The 24,672-nt window shown below is 44.4% G+C and overlaps 2 protein-coding genes across 3 annotated transcripts in view; one reads left to right on the forward strand and one right to left on the reverse strand.

Moving 5' to 3' along the window:
• The window catches only part of LOC121325511 (breast cancer anti-estrogen resistance protein 1-like), a 62,188-nt gene extending 41,646 nt beyond the window's left edge, over window positions 1-20,542 (forward strand). For both annotated transcript variants that reach the window (XM_041268045.1, XM_041268044.1), the window contains exons 3-7: window positions 12,258-12,398; window positions 16,257-16,376; window positions 16,494-17,753; window positions 18,874-18,963; window positions 19,923-20,542. In XM_041268045.1, coding sequence (XP_041123979.1) covers window positions 12,258-12,398; window positions 16,257-16,376; window positions 16,494-17,753; window positions 18,874-18,963; window positions 19,923-20,432 — 2,121 coding nt within the window. In that variant the 3' untranslated portion in view covers window positions 20,433-20,542. The remainder of the gene's footprint in view (window positions 1-12,257; window positions 12,399-16,256; window positions 16,377-16,493; window positions 17,754-18,873; window positions 18,964-19,922) is intronic.
• A 55-nt stretch (window positions 20,543-20,597) lies between these two features.
• Window positions 20,598-24,392, reverse strand: LOC121325512 (leukotriene B4 receptor 1-like). Its single transcript, XM_041268046.1, has one exon. The coding sequence runs from the start codon at window positions 24,187-24,189 to the stop codon at window positions 23,179-23,181; it is 1,011 nt and encodes a 336-aa protein (XP_041123980.1). The 5' UTR covers window positions 24,190-24,392; the 3' UTR covers window positions 20,598-23,178.
• Window positions 24,393-24,672: the final 280 nt, after the last annotated feature.

The following is a 24,672-nucleotide window of genomic DNA, read 5'->3' on the forward strand; positions in this document are numbered from 1 at the left end:
TCCTGACTGGTGCTGTTCCTGTAATTAACAAAGCTGCCGGTGTCAATAGCAACACATGGCACTGGGACAGGACTCCTCTTGCTCTGCAGGACGTTGCTCTTAGTCACAGGAGCAGAGCAAAGAGTCTCACTCCACTGCCGTGGCTCAGGGCAGAGCTGTGCATTTCACTGAGCAGGCAGCCAAGGAAAACCTCAGTGTACAGAAGCCCTTCATAACAACTCATTGTTGGCTGTCACTGCACAGTTTGTTTAATTGCTTTAGTTTTGCTTTAAAAAATGTATGCATTGCATCCTGGGCAGATGCGAGTATTGGTTGCAGCTGCACCCTGGAGAGTCGCATCACAACAGATTCTCCTCAGATTCTACCAGTCCTGAGCTGTGTAGTTTTGAAACGGTTTACTTTCAGTATTTTTGGACAGTTTCACAAATAGGAATAACTGTCTCACAGACGGACTGTAGAGTTTGTTCAGATTTACTGAAAAATAGAAATAGGGTCTGTTGTGCAATTGTCTGTGAATTGCATTGTGATCAAGATGGGGAGGAGGGGTGGGAGGGTTGTGGCCTATGCCAGGGTTCTTCCTATAATATGTATACAATGGCTCTGATGTTGGTGGTGACCAGATCTGCAGACAGAGCAGAAGGAGAGCCGGTTCTGGTTGCGCTGCTCAGCTGCTCCGCTGCTCCGCTTGTGTTTTTTGGCTTCCGGCGTCCCGCGTGTGTGTTGAGTGTGTTGACCTTGAAGGCTAGCCAGTTGACGCAGGCAGACTCGCACAGGCAAAGCTGCACAGAGAGCCAGACACACCCAGACTGACTTTTCATCAGCCAAAAAAGGGGCTATAGGTTGCAAAAACAGGGCTACTTTCCGAAAAAGGGACTTTTGATTAAAGAAATTGGGTTAATTTCCATAAACGGGGCTAATTCCAAAAAGCATACGCACACATGAAGTCCTTCTCACATTGGGTGGGTTTGCACTCATAAGTCTGTTCCTTTGTATAGTGTTTGCTTTAATATATAATTACTTTGTATTCTAGTATTTTGAAGCATTACCTTGTGGATCCCCGCGGTGATTCAGAACTAACTTAACTGCCCTCTGCAGTGCTCCTGGCCTCCGTCTCTAGTAGCCACAGGGATTCTGTTCTTTCAAAGGTAGCAATGACGTCACCTGCAAGTCGTCTGGGCTACATCTAGCTACCAACCGCCAACTGCAGTTGAAACAGCCATTGCCAAGCTGAGTCATGTGACCTGCAGATTTACCTTGCTAAGCCTTTATAATGGATGGCATTTTCCAGGGTTTTCATTCTGAATCAGCAGGAAAACACAAGAACATTCCCCTCCCCCTTAGACTTCTCGTAACAGAAGTGCTCCAGTGAGTCATTCCATTGTCTATGATGGCAATCAAGAGATCATGGAGGAAGTGTTAACACATGGGTGGCCGAGTAATGAAGACTTTACAGCTTATCTAACACACTAGCCAGGGTGTTAAAATCCCCCCCCCCCCAGCCCTCCCAGACACACACATGCAGTTTAAAGATAAGGTCAGATAGCTTACACCACACTGGTCCTTGGCAACCCAAGTAGCCAATTGACTCAAACAGTGTTGAAAGATTTGCAGTATTGTGAACTGGTAAATGAGTCACATTCTCAAATCAACTGATACACCCACCGTCTCATTCCCAGTGTGAGCTTGGGTTGACCAGCAGTGCAAGAGAAGGTGACTGTCCATTCCTCTCCCAAACTAACAGAGCTGGGGTTTTTCATTCAAGTATCTCCTCACTCCGGGCCGTCACTCTTCAACATGTGCAACTGTGAAAGTGTTCTGTGGTGTATCATGGTCAAAGCAATGCCAGAGTAGCAAAGCAGAGGCAAAGAAGAGTAAAGCACAGGCACAGGTACAGAAAGATAGGATGAAGCATGGGAAAAAAAACACTGTTAAAAAGGCATAGTATAAGTATCTCACCACTGCTTAAAAATGAGATCGTCTTTGCTCCTGGTCTGTTGCTAACTAAGCACTAAGCTCGTGGTTCTGAAATATGACCACTAATAGTCACTAATCAAATATGATCTTAATATTACAGTCATCCATATATTTCTGAGCGATAGATCTAATATTAACCTTTAAGGCTTTGAGGGTAATGAAGTGTGTTTTGCAAATCGGGCAGATGCTCTTCGGGCAGTTATCTCTTTTTTCCTAGTAGTGTGCAGAGCACTGCCTGTCCTGCACCTCGCTGCACTGCTGGTTCTCTGGTGATTGTTCCTGTGAGTCCCGGGGCAGGCAGGGTCAGCAAACAGTCTGGCTACAATGGGGATGGGAAGGTGCTGCTGTGTGGTTTGTTTGCAGGCTTGTTTCCAAGACGATTCCCCTGCATTTTAGAGATCCTATGTATACAAACAAGACAAACAAGCAAACGGTGGACGAATGTAAACAAACAAGTATCGTGCTGGTCTTCCAGCATGCGTAGCATTTGTTTATATTTTAGTTTTTAATTATTTTCTCCTTCTCTCTCCCATTTTCAACTCCCGAACACACAACCCCGAGTGAGTGAAATGTGCACCTATCTATACAGTTGTGCCGGGATTCAATTACTATTCACTTGAATCCCAGCACGTGCACTCCCTGTGCTCACATACTAATACACATTTTATCTGCACTTGAAGTGATTGTGCAATCCCCGAGCCAAAATACATATTACAACACTCATGCTACATTGCCCAATTTATATTCTGTGCACCACTACATCCACATATAACACACAACATGAAACACAAAATATGCACAGAAGCGAGGGCACCTGGCCACAGGGACACACAAGAAGACTGGGCTGTCTCCAACACGATGGAATCCATCCCACTTTGTAACGTTAAAACAATCACAACAACAAAGCAACCTTCTTTACACCGAAGGACACTGCACACTGAACATGGTGATTAACAATTAACAGCATTTCATTTCCAAATAGCATTCTCTGCATATTCCAGCGGCTCTCTGCTTGAAATTCAGTGACGACGTACAGATAGCTGCCTGGAAAGTTAATGTGTAATCTGCAGGTATGTTGTAATAGTCTTTGAGAGTGTAGGTTGGCAAGGGATGAAAAAGAAGCTTATGTTTAGTAACAGGCTGTGAAGCTCAGTGGAGAGAGCTGTGGACTGGGAGTGAGGAGAGTTTGAGCTGACTGATTTATTTGACCCCTGGCACTGAAACGCCATATTATGCGTTTTCTGTTTACATCAACACCAGCAATTGAAAAGAAGATAGATAGATAGGTAGGCAGGTAGATGGAACGGTAGATAGGTAGGTAGGTAGATGGATAGGCAGATGAATAGTTACCAGAAGTTCAGGTTCATCAAAGGCTATAATGGAATCCTTTTTTTATTATTACAAGCTTTGCAGACATTCATGAATGTAGCTACAGTCACCAGTCTGCGTACAGATAAGTTTGTAATGAAGTCTACCCGGCTTCAGTACCACTACAGTGTAAATCGATGGGTCCACTGCAGCAATGGATCAGTCCTAGAACAAAATGAATCTGATATGTTCAGGAATGCTCAGATTCTAGAGGGCTGTGGTCCAGGCGGCATTCCTATTGGTTGCTTTTTCTGGGATAGCTCTGGGAGCTTTGATTCGTCTGCACATGCACACCAGTGGAGGACAGGAGCATCTCAATATTCCAGCAGCTCAGTCCAATAAATAATCCAAGTGCTGTGCTGCAGTGCCAGAGCTGGCCGCGGTCCAGTGAGGGAATGGAACCTGCTGAATGAGGCAGGGCTCCAGAGTCTGCTGGCCATGTGCTGTTTACTTTGCTTCATTCAAACAGATTACCCAAGACTTCTGTCGGTGGAGTCGCTGCACGGGGAGTGTCATCGAAGGCTCTCAATCACTGGCTCGTGACACGGCTAGGCTGAGCCAGCCCAGAGCTTTATTTTAAACTCCATTAAGAGCAAAGGTCCCGTGCAGGGTGGCTCTGATTGTGAAACCAGCCTGCGTACTTTAGTGCATGTCCTTGCTGAATCGGTCACGTTCATTTAGAAGAGAAGAACCCGCTCCAACCTTGCCTGCAACTTTTGTACAGCAGCTGTGAATTTGCAGTGCTTTGGTAAATGTGGAAAGACGAGTACAGAAAACCTTCCACAGTGACCTAGTGATAGTTAGCCCAATTTAGACCTATTCTAGATTAATATATAATACATGCAAAATCACACATATTGCTTGTAATGGGACCATTAAGAGAACTTCTCAATGTATCACTTGAAACCACACTACACCGCAGATATCAGAATGTGAACCAAAACTAATTTTAATATTTGTCAGTGAAATTTATAATGTTTATCTGCACAATGCAAGCCTATGACAGCAAACACATCTTGAGTAGCAAAGACTCTGGGTTCCCTTCTGATCTGGAGACCTGGCTAATTAAAGCTGAGCAATCAGCACGTTCACCTTCTGAAAAAAATCCTTCTGAATTTCAGAAATGCAGTTATGTGCCAGTATCTGCTAAATACATTCTATGTGTGCATCTCATCCCATTTGTGTTTGCTGTGCCAGAACTAGCTGAAGAAGAAGAAAAAAAACTAACAGACTGATATACTGAATGATGTGCTGCATATGTTTAGGGAAAACAACTGAATTGTGTTACCTTCATCTTCATGTTAATTTTACTGGTTAGGCACTAATAAACAATTTAGTGGAAAATGTACAGAAAATGATTTTCTTTAAAAATCGAAGGGTTTAGTTTAGAATATCTGACATTGGGGCATATTTTCCAAGTGTTTAACATCCCAGCCAGCACCCAGTCTCTATTCCAAGAGATTAATAAAGCCACCATAGTCTTACTGTTTGAGAATATCAGACGAGAGGCAAGCAGTGGGGTGGCACGATATAGCAAAGGGCTTTCATGCATTAAGGCTCCAGATCTATTGTGTGATAGTACAGTTTAACACTGCTTGTCTGGACTAAATGTAAAAAAATAAAAAATACTGACCGACCGTGTATTTCTGAAAAACGGCAAAAAAAGCAGCACTTAAGGGGTCAAGATGGTTTATATATTTCTTTCAACTAGCCGCTGTGTCATTTGCACTTGAAATTCCTTCTTCAAAGGAGAATGTAATTGTAGGCTGAGGGTGAGTGCTCTTCTTCAAAAGCCTTCCCAGAGAGGGTTCTGATCCTGTCTTTAACCCACAAGGCTTGGCTTGCTGCAGGGTTGTTCCAGCTCGAGCAGATTGCATTCTGGGGACGTGTTTCCTCTACTTATGGTTGCTGCTGATGCATTAAAATACACAACTGTGGTTCCAGGGTAGGTGCCTTATGCACACGACATGAGAGCCGTGTAACTCAAGCGCTGCAGGGTGAGAACGTATCTGAAGTGTGCAAAGATTTGGAAGACATTTGACCCATTTAACCAATAAACGGGACTTGGTCCCTCCATCTGCTTTTATAAGGTATAACGTCACTGCTAGTAAATGTAAGCTTCATAGCAGACTAAATGAGCTATGTGTTTACTATACTAACACAGAGAGACATTGACAAATTGTTGGCCAAATACTTTTTGCCAAACAGCACTTAGGAAATGTCTGGGTTCATCCATAACTTCAAACACTAATCATACATTCAGAGGATGCAGTTGCTGAAATGATATCACACAGCATTGTACTGCAGTTGCCTATAATGTTATTTTTATAGTGTGTAACCTAATTGGATGCCTGTAACGGCTGGTTATTTCAATCTTTGTATGAGGTCCACATGTAGAAATAGAAACCAAAACCATGTCAGGCCAGCACTGCTCTGCTCCAGAAAGCTGCTGACCTGATGGAACAGGATTTTGATAATTTGGCCCTGTGATTGGCTGAGCTGCACTCGGAACAGCACGGTTCTGGAGATGCTGCGTCTCCAGGGAGACGGCATGACATCATACTCTATTTATAGGTCTTTCTGACTGAGTGGACAGAGAGATGGAAGGTGGGGAGGGGGGTGTTGATTTTGAGAGCGACAGGCTTTTATTCAACCCTTTTATGGCCTGTTCTCTGCCATTAACATGATCGTGATAGAAGACTTTTAGAATACAGTGACTTGTCACTGTTAACAAACGTACATTATTCGGATCTTGTTCTGTGCTGTAGCGGGGGGATAGAGGCAATAGTCATGGAGTGCAGGTTACGAGCTGCAGGGTCTGGAGCTGGCAGTTGTGACCCCAGCAGCCTGCCTGGGTGTGTGTGGATATGCATGCAGGGGTCCTGCACATCCTCTCCAGCAATGACAGGCATGACAGTCACGTGTCCAGAGCCTCTCTCACACAGAGATGGAGAGCTGTGGATTAGCGACACACACTGCCTGCCTCACTTCCCTGTTGCCACTCCAGACAACAGCAGTGTTGAAAGAATGTCAGTCTGAAGGTTGTGCTGCAGGAGTGAATAAAGAATCAGGGTTATTTAAGAAACGGGAAAGTGTGTGGGACACTTCTGGACACTCCCCGCCCCCTCATGATGTCACAGATTGACAGAAGCTCCACACAGCACTCCAGGGTCCCCTTTTCAGAAGCTCACCTGGGAGCTGTTTGAAGCAGTTGTGCAGTTGTGAATGCCGGTGCATTGTCCCTGCTCAATCTGGTTGGAGAGATTGATGCTGCGGTTTGTTTTTACAGCACTGATGGAAACGGGGCAGCTGAAACCACAGCACTCCGTGTAGAACAATACCCTCCACCCCATCTGACACAAAGCCTATTGTCCTTCCTGTAGTAAGGGGACAGCTTGGCCCATTGAAAAGGAGCCACTTCCAGTATGTCACAGATGGTGGCCCAAGGGGTTAGTTGAGGCTAACACTGGCATCGCCACTTGTCATTTCTTGGGTTCAAGAATCCCCTTCTCCCCTTCAAAAAAGGCAGCATTCCATTCAAGTAAAATTGCAGAAGTCTGTACTTGTTTGAACTCCTTCGCACAATTTTATGAGGACATGCGAGAACCCACCAATAGGGTTCCTGTCATTCGAGAAACGTACACTTTAAAACCCAGTTTACTAAGGGATTTCATCTCTCACTCACACACACATAATCCGTCTGTGTCTTTTCTCCACAGACATCATTAGAACGCGTCGAAGGGTAATTAGCACATGGGAGCAGTAACATTATAACAACACTAAATCTCTGCACTTCATTGATAAGCGCCTTGGTATTTCAGTGGAAAGGAGAATGAGAGGAGCTCAGCTGATTAAAGGAGCATTCTGTAAGGTAATGTGATCCCAGGCCTGACTGAAAGATCTTACTGGATCGCCGTTCAGAGAGTCTGTACTCAATCCACTTCATCTGATCCTAAGAACATAATGTAAGCAGTGAGGTTGTTCCACCCACCGCATTCCTTCCTAGCACTCCATCCTTAGCAGAAGAGCCCTACCACTCTAGACTAAAAGGTATTCAGTAGGTAATACCTAATACCTAGGTAATGCAAAAACACACAGATGGATTAACGAATAGCCCTTGTCAAAGTCAGGGTGCTCGTGTTAGCTTCAGTCCAGTTTCTAGGAAGCCAGAGCAGGTTTGGTATTGAATAGTTTGCTATCCAGGCAGTGCAACATTCTAGTATTTTGTCTGTTGGTATGTGGCAGAAGGATGGTCTTTGTTGCTCGGTCAGGCACAAGGGTGCCACAGGGACATCCCTATTGTCTTTAAATTGCACACTATAGGAACTATCCACTCAGGGCAAAGGTGGGGTTTAAAATACAAAGTGTGCCCCCCCCCCCACCCCACCCCCTCAGCAGCTGTTAAGCAGTGTTAAATAATGGTCGTCGTCCCCCCCTTGTTTTTGGGGGCGGAAGGAGTAGCGACCTCTTCAAGAGTCCCACCCCTTCTTCTTGTGACATCATTTCACCCCTTTATTAATATTCAATACAATGCTTTGACAGCTGGGCCTTCTGGTGTTGGACTAACCCCCTGCTGGTTGTAATTGAAACAATGGATTAACACTGGATAAGCACACAGCTTGCATCTGGATCCTTCCCCCCCTCACACGTCCCTATAGCTGATTAGGGATTGCTAAAGAGTAGCCTGGACAGGGACCTGGGACTGCTGTGTGCCATTTGGACCGTGTGTCTCTCAGGATGTTTGTACAGGGTAGATCCAGTGCTGTCCTGTCTCAACTGGGTGTCTTAAAAAGCAAAGACTTTAATATATTTAATGTAGTTATGGAAGGGGAAGCAGAGATTGTTTTACCTTTTTTTGGACCAGTAAGCCACCCACTGAAAGCAGGCTGGCCCATGGTGTGACATGATCTCAGGCGACGGATACAGTTTCTACAGTGGAGCCTGCGGAGGGGCTGGGTGATGACAGTGCAGTTATTGGACAAACGAACCGAGAAAGCAAACAAACACTCTGTAATAATCTCTTCCTGTGCTGAAACGTGATCCGGAAACTCCTGATTTTTAAAGACGTGCGTTTCTCTGGGATTGTAGAGCAAGGTGTATTACTGAAGCTCTGTTTGAATCTAACAAAGACTGAAAATGCTCGTGGCTTTGATCAGTATCTGCTGCAGCGCACCTCGTTTTGATAAAAACTGATTCAACAAACAACACAGCATGAAGATCTCACAGACACTGCCTGTGGTGGGACGGCATGTACTGTGCATGTCCCTGACCTTGTCTCCATTACTGCAAAGCCAAGAGTGCAAACATACAGTACGGGTTTAGTTGCCAGATTAGAGCTGTATTTACTGGTCACATTGTACCTAATATTTAACAAAGGGGCATTGATTTCTGTGCCATAATCAAGTGTTTTGAGTTTTTAAAGCCAGCTGATTCAACCTGTGGGTTATTAAGCACTCTGGTATTAAGTGCAACCCATATTCTTGTCTTCACTGTTTAAACTGGTGCTCAGTAGTCTTGAATCACAATGACAGATATGAAATGCTTGTGAATTCTGCTTTATTAGCTAGCACAACGCCGGTCGCTTTTCCAGACTCAAATTCATTTTATTGAAAACAGAGGTCCCTGTCTCTTCCAGTCACAGTGTTTAATATCTCAGCTAAATGCAGCATGTCACCATTCACAAAGCAACTGCATTGCACACAACGTAAGCAAGCAGATGCTGTCAAAAAGACTTGTGCCGGAGGCTTGCTTGGTAGCGTGCGATTAGCTGTCTGAGATTGATGGTTGGGCTGAACACCTTGTTGAGTACAATAAGCAGACCCTTATTTATTCAGCGGCTGCATACAATGCCGCTTCAGATTCACTTCTCTGGAAGACACCCAGCGATCGTTTGTGCAGGTAACTCTGAAAGCAAATCAGCAGTAATAAATGAAAGCATCCGAATACTGTATGTAATAAGGGTTTTATGTGGCTGTGAGAAGATCTGCCCTTAAGAAATCCAGTTTGGTTAGGATTAGTTGATCTTGCTGCTAGAATGGAAGCTTTTCTGCTCTTCTAATTTGTTAGGTTTGGGGAGCAAAATGACTTGTGCCTGCATTCCGCTGAATTAATCTCCTCCAAAGGGATGTTTCTTAAGGAGACAGAGTCATGTTTGATAGCAGGCAGTGTTTTCTATTGAAACTGCCTTGTGTATGGGTGTCTCTATCCACAGCTCTGTACCTCCCAGGACCGAAGCCAGCAAGGAAGCAGAAGAAAGCAGAAGGCCTTTCCTGGCCCTTTCCTGCCAGTGTACCCAGCGTGCGTGCCGATTCAATACACTTAACTGCTTTGTTTTCAAATAGAAACTGATAGAAAAGCAATTGGCTCACACAATACACTGACCTTGAGCTTAGAAGTGTAAATTATTAACATTTTAAAGAAAAGACCTGACTGTAATTTGCCCTGAACCAGCACGAACTGACTGGCAATGACCAGCTGAGAGATCCCTGACAAGAGCTTTCCTGTGCACACACCACCTAAATACTGGATCATTGTTATAGAGATGACCCATGGGCTGAGCTAAAGGAGGGGGGGTAGGGTTAACCTGGAAGTGTTCGAACGGAAGTGGCTTTAATAAGTTATTGTTGGAGGCTCCTTGGAAGCCTTTTAACAAATCAGGCGTTTCACAAACACGCTCCACTCTTAATCTCATCAGCGCTGCTTCCCTCTGCCTGCCGGTGGTAATGTTAGAATTGCCAGGAGGAGGAAGAGGAGGAGGAGGGGAGCTGGCAGCTCTGGGCCTGACTACTGTCTCTCTGGTTTTTTGCAGGCCAGTAATTTCTACTGGCCTCCAGAGGGTACCCTAAGGCAAGCCACGCTTCCTTACTTCAGAGGTCAAGCCCTGCCTGAGAGCCTCTTGAAGGCACTCTGGAAAAGTGACTTTTTTTTTTTTTTTTACCTGATTAGTTTATGTCAGCTACAGTGCTCAATAATACTGTATAACTAACACCCTACCCAACCCTAAATGCCAAGCAATAGGAACAGACTGCAATCCCTGAAGGATGCATTATTTATTTCTGCCTCAAGGAGAAATCTAATCCCTGGAATGTTGCTAATTTCGCCAAACCTCTGCCCCCAATGGGGCAAGGAGCTTCAAGGAGCATGTCTGAGGAGAGTTCATCAGCTCTGTTCCTTCTCAGTATCTATACTTGTTTCACTGTTTTAATAACCCTCTGCAATGGAGCAGTTACCAACATGACTCTGAGCCTACAACAGCTGGTACATCTGCTGCTTTTATTTTAATTGTGACACAGGAAAATGGAATGTTGAGACATTCCTCTGGCCCTTCTATCAAACTACGTCTCCTATTGCCATGGCAACCGGCTGTTCGTGGGCGGGGCTTCTATTAAGAGTGCTTTCTCAAAACTCCTGTAAGCTTTTTATGAGAGTGGCAGTTTCTTATACCATGGAAGTGTACTTCATCCTGTTTCCCAGCCCTACCACGCTGGGTAATAATTGCTTTGCTGGTAAATAAGTCATTTGTTATCTAGGGTTCTGTTTGTTGAGACAGCTAGGCTGCCTTTCAAAGAAAACTAGGCAGTGACAGGCTGGTTAATAAGAGGCACTGGTTTGTGGTAAACAGGGTTCCTTTAACACACATGTCACCGTGATTGTGTGCCATTGTGTGTCATTGTGTGTCATTGGAGTATTTGGCAAATAGTTGTAAAGACCCCGTTTAGCACTAATCTTACCTTACCTGAGCACACTAAGTGTTCCAACGACTATGAACCCACACCTTTGTCTTTTTTTATTTAAATGAGATTCGTTTTCAATTAATTCTGTACAATGAAGATGTATTACAACTTTAACAAGATGTGTAAGATCCCTGAGCTGTATTTGGTATGCACACGTGTAGTATACTCATTGAAGACTGGAGGTTGGGTGCAGTGTTTCTTCTTCCACTGCAATCCCACCTCTATCCTAGCATACTTTTCACAGCTGTGCCTTCACCTGCAGATGAGAAATGCACTTACACCTTTAATCAGAAAAGGCAATCATATGAGGGCTAGCTGAAAAAAAAACATCTGAAATGAAGGAATAAGTAACGCTGCTTAAGGCTAAACTTAATCTTAAATTCCAGATTGTCAAGTCAGCAGGGTAACTCCAGGGGTAGAATTGTGCAGTACAGGCTTATGTTTGCACAGTCCGGTGTTTGAAGCAGTTTTGATCCCCTTGTCCTCTTTGTTGAACGTGTGAACATGGCACCAGATTGATTCAACACTACTTGTAATAATAATGGTTATTTACCCAGTAAGGTCAGCTGAAATGACCCTGCTGTTTCCACAGGGAGCAGGCAGCACTGACAATAGCAGAACCAGCATTCCCACGCTGCCCTGGCAAGTACACTAGACCTGCCCTGGAGGGATCACCCTGTTAGGGGGTCAGAGAGTAGATCCGTTCCATTGTCTTCAGCTAATCTTTGGCCTCTGTCAGTGACAATGAATGCCAGTTTCAGTCCTGGGTTCTACTTTTTTGACATGTCTTATATACTCTCTTGCAACCCCTTGTGCCTTGAGAATGCATGGTAAAAAGTGCTGTATAATATCACAACTGGGAGGAGGATTATCGTAAACTCACAATGCCCCCTTTGGACTCAACCCCAAATTGTCTTTCTAGAGGTCTAAATGTAAACCACTTCTAGAGATAAACATAAATCATTTACGCCAGAACGCTGTTTCTAAAATTCTTAGAAAATGTTACAAAACACACTTGGTTTGTTTCAGTTTCATATTCCTGTCACAACACCATGGAGTAGCGCTTTGGAGTGGAGGCCCTTACAAACCGGGCCCGACTCCCGTGAAGCAGGGAAGGTGTTGCTTGGCTCGTTGGCAGTCCAGGAGGGTTTGCTGACTGGAATGTGTCGCTCTGTTTTGCAGGTGGTGGTCCCGACAAGAGTGGGACAGGTCTACGTGTACGACTCCGGCAAGACGGAGCAAGACGAATATGACATTCCTCGGCAGGAGATTTACGATGTCCCGCCAAACAGGGGGGCTCCTGTGAGCCAGTACAGCCAGGAGGTAAGCCCAGCATGTGAGAGTCAATAGGACAGGATGTGTGGACCACGCATGTAGAGAGTCAGTAGGACAGGATGTGTGGACCACGCATGTAGAGAGTCAATAGGAAAGGCTGTGTGGACCACGTATGTAGAGAGTCAGTAGGACAGGATTTGTGGACCACGCATGTAGAGAGTCAGTAGGAACTGTGCTGACCTAAAAACTCTACATCATAAACTTCAGGTTAAACGTGTCTGACTTTATCATTTCACATGGAAGTAAATCTCAAGCGGTCCAGCTCAAGGAGAGCTGTTTGGTATCGCACTGGCACACGCGCCAGCTGAAAGCATATGTATTTTGTTGAAAGCACGGCACTCCATGAATATTTGATCTTTAAGTGTTTTAAAGTGCTCTGTGTCTGTTCTCAAGAGGGACTCCATGTTTTCCTCTTTCTGTTTTTAGACGAGCTGTTTTTTGTGTAGTGAAGCAGGGCTGTGTTTAAATGGGAAAGTGCTCTTGCGATTTAGCTTGTCTAGCTTTTTAAATTTGGATACGTTTGTGGTGGTGAACTGTCTGCTGTAAAGTTCCTTCATATCAGTAGTAAAGTTCCTTCATATCAGTAATTAGTACAGCACACCCCAGCCTGAAAGTGAAAGCCTGTGCCAATCGATTCGCTGCGCTCCACCCACTGCGACTTGTACTTTCTTGCAGGAGGAGGTGGGCCTCTGAATTTGAGTAGGGCCTTTCGCTTTATAAAGAGCATGCTCCACACTTACTGGTAACTCCTGTAAAAATAAATGAGCTGGACAGAGCATTACTGCATAACAACAAAAAAAAGGGATCCGCTGTTAGCAAATGTGAATTCATTTAGGCTATTACCAATAAAACCTCTTATACAGTAAAAGCACCAACCAAGGGTTGAAAACCAATTGCCTTAACTTTGATTAGTTAACTTAATTACTGTGATACTGTCACCCTTTTAATCACGCTGAGAATTTCCGCACAAGTGGAAATGACAAGGGTCCTTGCCTTCCCCATCAGTAAGAACTTGATGTAACAGAGAGCTGACATCTTCCTGTCAGTGTCCTATACAGAGGCTATTCATTCACAGCCTGGCGCCTGCTGTGCCTCAAGTAATTAAGTAGCAAAAGGAAAGTCTCTATTTAAAAGTCTTCTAAAGCAGGGCTGTGCAGGAAGCCTCCAGATGTTTTGTGAAGTGCACAGAGAAGGGCGACGTAAGTCACAATACCTTCTTGCTTTTTCACCTTGTGTTGAAATGCAAAAGAATTCATTTAGACCGTGAGACTGCATGGAGCACACCTCAGGTGGTTTGACTGAAATAAAAACCTTTCTCCCCAGTGTGTGCACTGATAAAGAGAACATTCTACGATTACTACCAGTAGAAACGATGTCTGCATACCTTGATAACAACTCATATTTGATACAGGCGTATGTTCTGGCAAATGTATTTCCCCCTCCGAGCAATTTAAAAAGAGTAGAAGACTTGTTTGAAACTTTTTATGAGCGGTTTGATTTTCTCTTTTGTTTTTTGCTTTTTTCCTTTATCTGGTAACATAATGTTTGGGTGAAATCAGGTTCAACCCTAATTGTACAAATAAATACTTTATATTCATCATTGTAAAGCCTACCGCCTGTCATCCTAAAAGGTGCAGTTGTTATTTAAGTACAGTAATACCTAAACATATAAAAACACATTACTGGAATAAAGTTATAAACTGGAGTAATCACATTTCCAAAGGCTTTAGAAATATCAGAGCCCACGACCACCACAAACACACACTGAAACCGCCACTGCAGTGTAGCAGCGCAAAGTTCTGTGCTGTACAGAGAGGCCAGTCAGATTGATGTGAAGCAACACACCAACAACAAGCACGTGGAGCCAGACCAGCTGAGAAACCCAGCTACTGGTAGCGTTCCAAAGCAGCACGCTATTGTGCCAGGGCTTTCGGGTAAATATTTAGCTCGGTATTCAAAGTATCCCCTTGCCCCTGGAAGGCCTCCAGAGCAGATAATGTCTTAACGCCCGCTTCAAATAGAATTGCTAATGTGCTCATTTGGAGACAACAACTAAAAGGGCACCGTTAAGTGTGTTAATAAAGATTTAGCGCTTCCACCCTGATTCAGATGCACTTGCCTTACACAGGGAAGGTTTAAAAGGGCAAGCAACAAATACAATTAGTATGCATGCCTGCATGCTGCTTCCTTGCAATGAACTCTCCAGGCTCTTCAAGAAACTCCCAGATCTCATTCTTAGGCCAGCTGGTTTTGTTATGTATTATTTTCCATGTTGTATTATTCCACTTGGAACAAAACCGAGCAAATTGTGCTTTGGAGAAAAAACTTTGATACAATATTGAGCTGCCCCCCTTTGTGAAGGTTTACTGCACTATACAAGGTATAGGAAAATGCAGTTAAGCACAGTGGAAGCTTAGTAAAGCATGGTAAAAATCGTGGTCAGGAACACAGAAATACAATGGTAAGCTTGGTAAATGCACCAGTATTACATTTGAATGCATTTTAATGCAATATTGAACAGTATTGAACCCTCTGCTTCTATTGGATCTGCTGTTCCAAATCCCCTTTCCCAGCAGCGCTCAGTAACTCTGCAGGTTCCTTTGTGAACAAGCCTGCTTAATATAACAGCACTGCAAATGCAGACAGTCCTGAAGAAGGAATGCTCGAGACAAGGAGCGTTTTATTCTGCGAACGGGTGTGAATATCTTCAGTGTACGTTAGATGAATGCTTCTGTCATCACAATGACCTCCTTCAGCGGGCCAACTGAATGCGGTGCTTGTCTCCGCAGCTCAAGAATAATTCTTCAGTGGGGGGAAGAAGCAAAGCCATTCTGTTTGACAAGCACAGAAATACATAGCGGGGCAGATAGACAGAGATGGATGCATAGATACAAAGATGGATGATGCCTGTGTGCTGTTCAGCTTGTTGAATGAAATACTTTAAAAGCATAACGTAAAAAAATAAAACTCACATCCAGTTCAGTATGTTGTATTCAGCAGGATTGTTTTACATGTTTGCTTCTGTGCAGGCATGATGCTGCACCTCTATCCATTGTTTCCTACATGTGCTGCTGTTTGTTTCCCTTTTTACAAGGATATTGCAGGTATCCCCTTGTAGTACAGCAGTGTGCACATTTACTAGACACCTCAAGATGTGTCATTTAAGTCCTTTTCATACCTACCTGCATGAAAACCTCTGTGTGTGCGAATCAGTAACATAGAAACAATAGGCACTCTTGTGGAAAAGACTCCTCTGTGCTTTAATTAGGCATCTTAAACAACTTCTAAAAGGTCTCTTTCTACCCTTTGTGTTCCTTTTCTCTAACTGTATTTTAAATTACTTGCACGTGAGGCCTGTTAAAGTCATCTGTTAAATTGGACAATCGCTAATTTGCCCAGTTTGACAATTTTCCCAGATTTTCAGTTCCAGTGGTTTGATTTCAAATGCACAACAAATCAAAACAGCAGAAGCAGTGGGGTGTTGTAATAAATATGCACACTGCTGTACAAGCCCACATAAAAACAAGTGACACAGACTTAACAACAACACAACACTTCCCTTGCAAATAACGTGTAATCTGTTCAGTCTACTGAAACTAATTTAAAAACAGCCTAATTTTTTAATAGGGCACATATCCGGTGAAGAAGAGCATGTTCTCTCGGACTGTATAATGAGCTCTCCGGCACAACTCTTCTATTAACACACTCTATTCTTTGGGAGTGTTTGAGGTTGTACAACAGAAGCTGTTAATTGGTTTCCCCGGAGTGTTAACAGACAGATACAGTAGATGGGATTCTATAGCGTGCTGCACTGCTAACCTTTCACTTTCGTGTGTCTTCTCACAGGTGTATGACACCCCTCCAATGGCCGTCAAGGGTCCCAACAGCCGGGAAATGGTCCAGGAGATCTACGACGTGCCACCCAGCGTGGAGAAGAACCTGCACAGCCAGATGCAGTCCCAAACGGTGAGCCACTGGATAAAAAAAAAAAACAATCGCCTTCAGATTCAGCTTTTTATTACAGGGAGAAAAACAGGGGGAAAAAAAAAGCATTTTCTAATCCCTGTCTGTCTTCTCCTGCAGGTTTATGACTTCCCCCCGTCGGTCAGCAAAGACGTTCCGGATGGACCTATCAGAGAAGAGACTTATGACGTGCCCCCGGCTTTCATGAAAATGAAGAAGAGCCCTGAGATCAAGCATGGTCTCTCCCAGGTCCTCCCGCAGTGTCCCCCTGGACTGGAGCAGCACATCCCAGAGGACGTGTATGACGTGCCCCCCCTGTCGGGGAAGCTCCAGGACATGAGCCTAGCCCAGAAGATTTATGACATCCCAGCCAGCCTGAGGAGGACCAGCGGCAGCCAGGACGTGTACGACTTCCCCAGGGAGCACCAGGGCTCCTTGATGGGGAGCAAGCTCATGTCAAGCGAGGAATCGGGCGACTACATCTACGACGTGCCACCGCAGGTGGTGCGAGACCCCGCCTCGGCCGAGGAGAGGACCATCAGCTTCAAGAGGCTGTCTGCCTCCAGCACCGGCAGCACCAGGAGCAACCTCTCCACCTCCTCCCTGGATGTCATCCCCGTCAAGGAGTCCTCCGTGGCCAAGGAGCTGAACTTGGACTTGGACGTCGCCATGGAGGTGCTGGTCAAACTCCAGCACAATGTGGAGAGCTCCGTCTCCTGCCTCATGTCCTTCATTAGCAGCAGCTGGAGGAGCCAGGAGCAGATGGAGACCCACCTCCAGAGCATCAAGTCAGCCGTGGAGCGGGTGAAGAACTCGGTGAAGGACCTGCTGGAATTCGCCCACGGGGCCGTCGGCAACGCCGCTCAAGCCACTGACCGCACTCTGCAAGCCAAGCTGGGAAAGCAGGTGCAGAAGATGGAGGAGTGCTACCAGGGACTGCTAAAGCACAGCCAGGCGCTGGACAACTGCAACTGGGCCCTCAGCGAGCTGGCAGGAGGCAAGCCCAGCTCGGGTGACGAGCTGGACCGCTTTGTCATGTGCTCTAGGGGCGTCCCCGACGACACCAAGCAGCTGGCTTCTTTCCTCCACGGGAACGCCTCTCTGCTTTTTAAAAGGACAAAGCAGCCGCAGCAGCAGGCCCCGCAGACACCCCAGCTTGGAGACTCTCAGCTCTCTGCGTCTCAGGCAGGGTTGGAGAACGTGGGCCAGGTTACCAACAACAACGTCTCGGCCTACCAGACAGGCCTCCCCGAGAAGGCCAACATCCAGTCGAGGCCTCTACCATCACCACCAAAGTTCATGGCAGAGGAGTCTCCGGACAGCCAGTACGAAAACACGGAAGAGGGTTGGATGGAGGATTACGACTATGTTCATTTACAGGTTGGTTAATTATTTTTTCATATACAGAGTACTGTGCACACAGACACACATGCACATGAACAGGTTTCATTCTGCGATTGATGGTTTCTTTCAGATGGTGCACAGCACCACCTACTGGTAGCATATGTAACTGCTATAGGCACAAAGCATGCCAACAGCCCAGGGCGTAACATGACTTATTTTTTTTTAATTGTCCTTAAAAAATGCTGGTCCAAATATAAAATACAAGAAACTAACAGCAATCAGTTGTCATGGTGCTTTTATTATAGCCAACAATGCTGTGAATGTGATTTGAAGGAACACGCTAATACTGTCTAGGCTAAGGTTATGGATTGGAAAGATATAAAGAGATGAATTAGCTCTACGGTTTCTGGCCTAATTTAAAAGCTGACTGATTCTATTTTATTGTAGTTTTCTCTTCTCGGTTTTGTAAGAAACTGCTGTGTTGAAGTGTAAACAAAGTCGCTGCAATTCTGATAAACGGAAGACATGGTGTGTATGTTAATTATGTATGTAGGCTGATACAGTGAATTTTTGTCATTTTCAATATTCAATATGCATACCATATAATTACTTTATAGTCACTATAAATATATCTGGAATTGATAAGAAAGTTGCCATAACTGACGTATCACTGATAAATCTACCAAGACAGCCCTTATAAAAGCTTACCATAGTAAAGGCATGGTAAAGTATAACAGAGCGGTTTGGAAAACAATATTTAAAAACACAGCAAAACAGGGTAAGCAATGGTAAAGGCACAGTATAGGACGCATGGGAAAATTACATGCAAAATTACAGTGGGAGGGAAGCCCAACAACGCTGCAGTTTAGTGTAGGTTAGGGTTAGGGTTAGGGTTAGAGATAGAGATATGGTTAGGGTTAGGGTTAGGGTTAGGGTTAGAGATAGAGATATGGTTAGGGTTAGGGTTAGGGTTAGAGATAGAGATATGGTTAGGGATAGGGTTGGGGTTGGGGGTGGTGTTGGGGATAGGGTTAACGATAGGGTTATGCCCTCTGTAGTTATTAGGTGAACCTTACTCTCTGCTCTATATTTGTAGTTTCTTGTTTGCAGATAAAGAAATACAAAAAAATCATCTGTTATATTATTTTCTCCTTAGGGTAAGGAGGAGTTTGAAAAGACTCAGAAGAAGCTGCTAGAAAAAGGAAACATTATCCGACAGAGCAAATCAGGGCTGGAGCAGCAGCAGGTAGGACCTGGTCTCACCTGGCTGTGTGCAGCAGGAGTAGCCTGGGGTGTGACGTGCCGTGATGAGGATGATGAGTCACAGAGCGTGCTGCGGCTGTGTTTCAGCTCTGCGTTGAGATCCTGAACTGGTCTCACCTGGCTGTGTGCAGCAGGAGTAGCCTGGGGTGTGACGTGCCGTGATGAGGATGATGAGTTACAGAGCGTGCTGCGGCTGTGTTTCAGCACTGCGTTGAGATCCTGAACTGGTCTCACCTGGCTGTGTGCAGCAGGAGTAGCCTGGGGTGTGACGTGCCATGAGGGTGATGAGTCACAGAGCGTGCTGCAGCTGTGTGCTCAGCGCTACATTGAGAATGGGTTGCCCTGAGGTTCTCCCTGTGTCTCACAGGCTCAGCCCACATGTTCACATCTGTGCAGGAAGAACCCTTCAAAATACAAAGCATTGGCTGACCTCCAAATTAGCAGCTGGCATAAAGACACAGTATTGATATACGGATAACACACTGACATAAACACATTAAAGGGGAGCAGATGTTCATCACGATATGTGTTGTCACACATTCCTATGACTTGAAAGCTACAATACAGAAGAGATATGAATTCATGATTTATTGATTACAGGGATGGAAATAAGACTCCTGTTGCATAACAATGGCACCCTTCCAGGTTTTAAAACAGGCTTGATTAGCCACAGTGTGCAGGCAACAAGCTCGGGCGTGTCTTATTAAACTCATAGTAAAACCAGGCACGGATCGAACTGCTATGCAACATGAATCTTATTTCCATCCCTGGACTGATTGATTTGGAAGTGCTGATTTCAAAGTGGAAAGCAAAGGCAAGAACACCAAAGGTATATTTACGAATAGACAGCAGGCACCTCCATAAAGCACGTATTGAATCTGCGTCTTGCACTGTGTTGTGTACTGACCCGTCCCCTCTCCCTCTCCCTCTCTCACCCCGCAGCTGAAGCAGTTTGAGCGTCTGCAGCAGGAGGTGAGCCAGCCCATTGACAACGACGTCTCCAACTGGACGCCTCCGACGCACTACGCTCAGGTGAGGAGCAAGCTGAGCCCCGGAGATCGGCAGCTGCTGCTCTTCTACAAGGAGCAGTGTGAGGCCAACATCACCATGCTGACCAACGCCATCGACGCCTTCTACACCTCCATCACCAGCAACCAGCCGCCCAAGATCTTCGTGGCCCACAGCAAGTTCGTGATCCTGAGCGCGCACAAGCTGGTCTTCATCGGGGACACGCTGTCCCGGCAGGCCAAGGCGCAGGAGATCCGCAGCAAGGTGACGCAGCACAGCAACCTGCTCTGCGACACGCTGAAGGAGATCGTGGTGAGCACCAAGAGTGCCGCCCTGCAGTACCCCTCACCCACCGCGGCCCAGGACATGATGGACAGGGTGCGCCACCTGGTCAACACCACGCAGCACTTCCAAATGGTGCTGACACAGCTGGCAGCCATGTGAGGATGGATTTTATCAGACTTTTTATTGTGCTTTTTAGATTTAAAAGGACTTGTTACCAGACTGTGAAAGGCCATTGGTTGTAAATGAATGATTGTAAATATTTTTGTTTTGTTTTTTAAAATAAATACTACTAGGAAAAGGGGAAATTAATAAACTATATATATACACACATACATTTTTTTTCCGGTCAATTTCAATGAGGGGGAAAAAAAAAGTACTTTTTAGATGATATTGATTATTATTCTAATTATTATATTGTTGTTGTTGTTGTTATTACTATGAGAAAATTAATCAAAGGGTGTTTAAAATTCAGACACGTGTATATAGAAGTGCTGTTTTCTTCTTGGATGATAAGAAAGGTTTTTTAAAAAACTATCATCTAATGAGATAGAAAAAAAAGAAAAGAAAATTATTTTTCAGAGGTGATTTTAAGTGACGCTGAGCAGAGGTGGGATTCTGTTCTCTGGCTCTTGTTAATATGATGGCGCATGGAGACCACCTGAAATCCTGGAGCGGAGGGAGGGAGAGCAAAGAAAAGTTCGTACTGTGACAGACAATTATTATAGACGTCAGCGATCTGCATTGTCAGGGGACTGTTTTAATTAAAAAAATCTCTGTGCTAATTAAAAGGTTCTAATTAAGTGGAATGAATCATTTCCACAGTATCTCTTAGCTCTGGTGATGAAAAAAAAAAAAAAAATAATGAAACTGCATCCAGAGCAACAGCGAAGTGGGGGGGTTTACAGATTCCTGATTGGGGTCACTTCATAATTGAAGGCATTGCTTTTTGAAGGTATGATGTCATAATTGAGTTCATTTTGTAGCACTTTTGCCTGTTGTAACCCAACATCAAACCCTGCCACAGCTCCATCAACTTAACAGCCCATTAAGTTAATAGACCCCTGCTAGCCCGAGGTTCTGAGTTACCCATGAATCCCTTTGCTGGGGTCACAGCAGACCAGTTTGAGAGGCATATTTATCTGTCTGGAAGGCAGGCAGGCATGCAGGTCACATCTGAGCTGCGCACCAATCCACTCGCTGGCTGGGATGACAATGCTCCACTAAGCCACTTTATTTTCCTTTGCCTATCGATCTACTCTTGCTGGTGGCAGTGTGGTACCCAGTGACTGGAGCATCCCACCCCTGTTTTTGTAAGCCATGGCTGAGAAACCCTGACCCTGCTCAGCCTTTACTGGCACTGTTAACACTTTACAGTGCCTCCCATCCTTCCTCCACAGAGTCGTCTGTCCAGAACCAGACAACAACAATAAAAAAAAGTGTCATGAATCTGTAACGTGTCCTGTCTCTTGAAGTGTTGTGCAAGGTAAAGAAGGCGTGCTATGCATCACTTACAGGGGCTATGACGAGAACGGGGGGGAACTACATACCTAATTCACCTTTGCTCTACAGCTACTTTTCCCATGTGCTTTGAAACCCAGTGATCTTAGGGAGCAATGCAGTTGCACTGTAAGGAGTTCAGTCAGTAAATCCATGCAATAGAATATTTATTAAAGCAGACTAGACAGCACTAATACAATATTTATATAGTAAGGTTAGTGAGGTGCCTGCCTGAACCTTCGCGTTGCTTAATGCAACGGTAACACAAGGGGAGCTACAGCGATAAAAAAAAAAAACATTGTTACCACAATGAGGACACTTTCTTATTTTTAGACTGGTTTGCACAACACAAACTGGTAATCCACTGCAGTGCCTTATCAGAACCAGTGTGATATTGGACCAGGAACATTATGACAAACACTGGCAATTTAAAGGCACTCCCAAAGGAATTATAAATCCTGTGAAAATGACACTCTGACAAGTTCATTATTGCTGTTATTGGAGCTGATACGCTGCTGCAGCATCTCATTGATTATTGCTTGCCCCCACAGGTAAATATGATACAATCTCACCTAGTAAACTAGGTATAAATCTCTGAACTGAAATTCTCGTTTACCGTTCTCTGGGTAAAAGGGAAAGTGCTTTCTACCTCATTCAATGTTCATTTGTTGTCATGTTGTCCTGTGTGGAATTTGAAATGGTAACCTTTGTCAACCTGGACTATTCTTTGTTAAACTTTGGTTAACTCCTGAACGGTCTGATAAAAAAAAGGCTCAATCAAGTTCTGTGTTTTTGATTTTACAAACTGTCAAACCTGTAGGTTAGATAATTGAATATATAACATGTTTCTTTGGAAGAGAATAAACATGTCTTTCGTGCCGCACAGCTTCAATTTAATTGTAGCAAGTGAGGTAAGTGGGGTTTTTAAGTAATTAATTATTCGTAATTTTATTTGTTTATTATAAATGTTTTAAAAACCGCGAGGCTTTTCTGATCAAACAACTGCAAATCTGTTTTGTTATGTTAAGCATGTTATTCGAAGACAAGACTGACAGACAACAATCAAACGGCAAGTCATGTGGTTCAAACAAACCTAAACAGACCGACTCAAAGTTAAAATTATGAAATCGAGGAGTCAGCATTTATTGTGCCTATTCAATGTTGGTTTAATCAGCATATATACAAAGGATACATATATAACAGTGTTTTTAAACATTCAAATCAGGTGAATGTGGCTATACCCTTCTTTAAGCAGGCTGGAGAAACAAAAAAGCTGATTTTAGGTGCTGCCTGGGTTGTTTGCTGTTCTTCTTAAGATGCTGTGCTGTGGCGTAGGAACGTACTTCACAAATGAACTGTATGAAATGAAACCCTACACACATTGGCTTCACTTTTCAGTGTTTCTCATTTAGCCTTGTCTGTTTGGTACATATCTGGTGGAGTCCATGGTAAGGGTGTCCCTGGTTTTGTCTATGTGGGAATGACACACCTGTTCTAACTGTTTGACTAGAGTTGAAGTCCTAATTCCTCTGCAGAGACTGCGAGAGGCGAAGGCATACAGAAAAGGGTTGAGGCAGCTGTTGACAAAACTTAGAGCCCCTGCGAAGTTTGTACCTGTCTCAGAAAATGATTCCAGACGTGCAGTGTTCTCCAACTGGGAGTTTGCTTTCAATAAGCTGATGGAAATAGTGAGTATATTGAACACATGGTAGGGAAACCATAAGATGAAAAAAGAAACCACAATCCATGTGATGAGCTTACCCAGCCTCCTTCCTGTCTGGATAGAGGTTTGCTTGATTCTTCTGCTGATGAGAATGTATGAAACAGCTAGTGCCATGCATGGGATAACAAAACCCACTAGGGTCTCCAGCAACAGAACGGCTGCTTTCTGACTGTAGGACGTGTATCCAGTGGCTAAGCACTTCTGCTGTCCATTCCTGTCCTCCACTTTTCGAATTCCAAGAACAGGAATAGCAAAGAGGCCAGCAAGGAGCCACACTGAGGACAACAAGGTCCTTTCGCCCTTCCTACCTCTGAGCTTCTGTTTGCACAGTGGATAAAGCACGACCACGTAGCGATGAACACTCATCATCATCACAGAGAAGACACTGGCGTACATGGTGGAGTAAATCAGGTAGGAGAGAAACTTGCAGAAGGTGATTCCATAGATCCAGGTGTCAGCCAAGGCGTAAATCCACAGTGGCAGGGTGATCAGAGTCAGAATATCTGTGACAGCCAGGTTTAGCATGAGCTTTACAGTGAAGGTGGGTCTCCGTACCTGAGATAGGATAGCCCAGATGACCATTGAGTTCCCTGGGACCCCCACCAGAAAACAAGTTCCCAGGACAAGGCTTGGGGCTAGGGAGTTTCCAAGCCAGGAGGTCCGGTTCAAACCAAGGGTATCGTTATACAGAACCATGGTGAAGCCAGGCAGTGCTCACTAAAATAGCTAGTGATCACCTAACAGAGTGGAAGGGTTTTAACTTTCCTTGCAATGAATAGATGGTTTTTTTGTTTTTTTAAGTAGCAGAGGATTCATATACCACCTTTTTTTTTAAAACGGAAATATACAGATGCATTTCCTCTGACTCATATCTTACTTTTTGCAGAAGCGGTATGGTGAACCAGAATGAGGGAACAAATATTCTTTTGGTTAAAGGTCATTAACTATTTAAAAGACTTGCATTAACCTGTTTTTTTTTAAATTAACAGATTGCTTAAGTTTATTAAGCACACTGTATATGTGTATGTGTGTGTGTGTGTGTGTGTGTGTGTGTGTGTGTGTGTATATATATATATATATTTCTTGTACATCACAAAGCCAACATGAAAGATAGCAGCAGTGTCTATGTGGGGGTATGCTCAAGATAACCACTGCTTGCTGTGGGTGGATTTGCTTGCT

Source organism: Polyodon spathula, chromosome 13, assembly GCF_017654505.1.
Source record: "Polyodon spathula isolate WHYD16114869_AA chromosome 13, ASM1765450v1, whole genome shotgun sequence".
In the NCBI taxonomy this organism is placed as follows: Eukaryota; Metazoa; Chordata; class Actinopteri; order Acipenseriformes; family Polyodontidae; genus Polyodon; species Polyodon spathula.